Source organism: Propithecus coquereli, unplaced genomic scaffold (assembly GCF_000956105.1).
Source record: "Propithecus coquereli isolate 6110/MARCELLA unplaced genomic scaffold, Pcoq_1.0 Scaffold242, whole genome shotgun sequence".
Classification (NCBI taxonomy): domain Eukaryota; kingdom Metazoa; phylum Chordata; class Mammalia; order Primates; family Indriidae; genus Propithecus; species Propithecus coquereli.
In genome coordinates, this window is record NW_012147975.1 from 2,438,683 (window position 1) to 2,441,003 (window position 2,321).

Below are 2,321 nucleotides of genomic sequence, written 5' to 3' on the forward strand. Positions count from 1 at the left end.
GAAATTATATATAGAATACTGCAAAAACACAGTAAGAAGACTGAAGTTTGCCCATTTCTGCTCAGGAAGTCCCTTCACTCCCAAGCTTCATGTTGTCCTTTGGCTCCAAAATTTACTACTGTTTCTCCTCCTTTTGATCTTCCTTTTGTTCCCCAGTGCCAGAACTGCCAGAGCCTTCTCGCTCAGATGCCATCTGTTAAGAAAATATGAGAGCCACTCAAATTTAATGTTTCCTCTGTTGAAATACAAAATGAAGGAACCACATAATCCTCATCCTGCACCTCTATTCCATTCTCCCAGCCCCTGTACCCTATGGGTAGTTTTTGTGATTCTTTCCCTTTGACACTACCCCACTCCCCAGGTAGAATCAAGAAGGCAGGAGGATCTTTCCAGCTCCAATACTCTCAATTCCATAAATGGCTATGGAGGGAGCCACCAGTGACAATAATCAAGAGCAGTGACATCAAGATCATATTAGAACCAAAAAACACCCTTCAGGCCTTGTACCTTTTTGTATGCCATTTCGAAGAGCTTCAGTGATGCCTGCTGAAGGGAGGATGCTGCCTGCCGGATGTTTTCTCCTGTTTCGCTGTCTTTTCTAGCCAGGATCTCCCTCATTTTGGAAATCTCTTCTTTTAGCTTGTTGCACTTAAAAAACACACACACATACAAAAATCCTCATTTTTCCAAGTCTCCTGTGCCATTACTTGTAGAAGTACTATTCAGAAACTTTTAAAGATCTAAACCTCTATCAAGAGCCACAGAAAAATCAACTTCATTGACATTGGTGACAGTACATACAACCTCTTAAGTTATTTTAAAACAACTCACCTCATCGGCAGGCAATTGGTCCTTGAATTCTTCCATCTTGGTTTCTGTGTCATGAATGATTCCTTCAGCCATATTAACTGCTTCAACTCGTTCCTTAGAGAAATCAGAAGTTTGATGTAAATGAAGACTTTCCAACCAACCAAAATCTGCTGAATGTCCATACTGACCAAGACAATAAACCATCTGCTACATACATTTACAGAGTAAAAACAGAGTGGAGGGAGCAATCACCAATCTGAGTAGTCTGGAATGACTCTGAGAGAGACTCGAGCTACTTTCTGTAACTTAAGAATTTTAATAGGGGAAACTGAGAAGATATAAGACATTCTACACCTAAATTATGAGCAATGGAGAAGGAATAGACTGATCTTGTATTTCCTCTTACCTCCAACCTGACATGTCCAAACTCCCACTTTCATGTCCCAGCTTTACTAAGGTTAAGTAGCTCAGAGAAAGACAAAAAGTAATCACCTTCTTTCGTCGATCTTCCTCAGCATACTTCTCTGCATTTTTAACCATATTTTCAATATCATCTTTGCTTAACCCACCAGAAGACTGGATTACAACTGCAGTAAAAGTAAGGCATCTCATTAGTCCATAAGTAAAATTATATGCCTCTTCTTCCTCTATTAAGAGTATTCTTGCTCTCAGTAACCAAGCTTGACACAAATTATGAAGACGAATACCCTGCTGTTCTATAATAAGCAAAATGAAACCAAGATCAAATGGCCTGCCTGCCCACCCACAGAACCCTCAGCAATCCACAGGCTCAGTTCTTGCCTGTTTTTTTTTTTGTTTGTTTTTTGGGAATAAACACTACACTTGTAAAAGTGACTCTGATAACTAAGGAGAAAAGGGAAAAGAAGACTCATCACCCTCCCTCAAAGCTCAGGAGGAAAAGATATGCCTAAGAAGATGGTCTATTTCCCAACAGAGGTCCCTTACAAACAAGGGGACTTACTCTGCTGCTCACGTCCTGTGCCCTTATCTTTAGCAGAAACATGTACGATCCCATTGGCATCAATATCAAATGTAACTTCAATCTGCGGGACTCCACGAGGGGCTGGGGGAATTCCAATCTAAAATAAAGAAGTAAATATCCAGAGTAAGCTCCTCCTACAGAGGGGTCCAGTGTTGTTATTTCCCAATCTATACGGTCTTCTGGTGAAGTCACTTGGTTCCTGGGGGGAGCAAGTGATACCTTTTACTTAATGTTATAAAAACATTATAAGTGAGGGCAATAATTTCATTGCTGTCTGAAATCAACAGGGCTTATACGAGTCAAGGTTAGCTATAGCAGGTAACCACAATGGCTGTATGTACCTAGGGACAGTGAATGACAGCAACCTCCCCACTATTGTTCATCTTACCAAGAACCAATAAGCAGTGCTGATGAGAAACCAGCAATAAATATGAAATGTCTTTTAAATGAGTAATCAGGAATTTCTGAGTTAACACTGTTTCAAAACATTTTCTTGGCTCTTAAAAGC

At 40.2% G+C, this 2,321-nt stretch overlaps 1 protein-coding gene across 1 annotated transcript in view; it reads right to left on the reverse strand.

Annotated features, from left to right (window-relative positions):
* HSPA9 (heat shock 70kDa protein 9 (mortalin)) overlaps window positions 1–2,321 on the reverse strand; it is a 52,290-nt gene continuing 49,969 nt past the window's right edge. The window contains exons 10-14 of the mRNA XM_012646327.1: window positions 1,793–1,910; window positions 1,303–1,397; window positions 832–924; window positions 508–648; window positions 1–193 (exon numbers count right to left, since the gene is read on the reverse strand). Of these exons, the coding sequence (XP_012501781.1) occupies window positions 116–193; window positions 508–648; window positions 832–924; window positions 1,303–1,397; window positions 1,793–1,910 (525 nt within the window). The 3' untranslated portion in view covers window positions 1–115. The remainder of the gene's footprint in view (window positions 194–507; window positions 649–831; window positions 925–1,302; window positions 1,398–1,792; window positions 1,911–2,321) is intronic.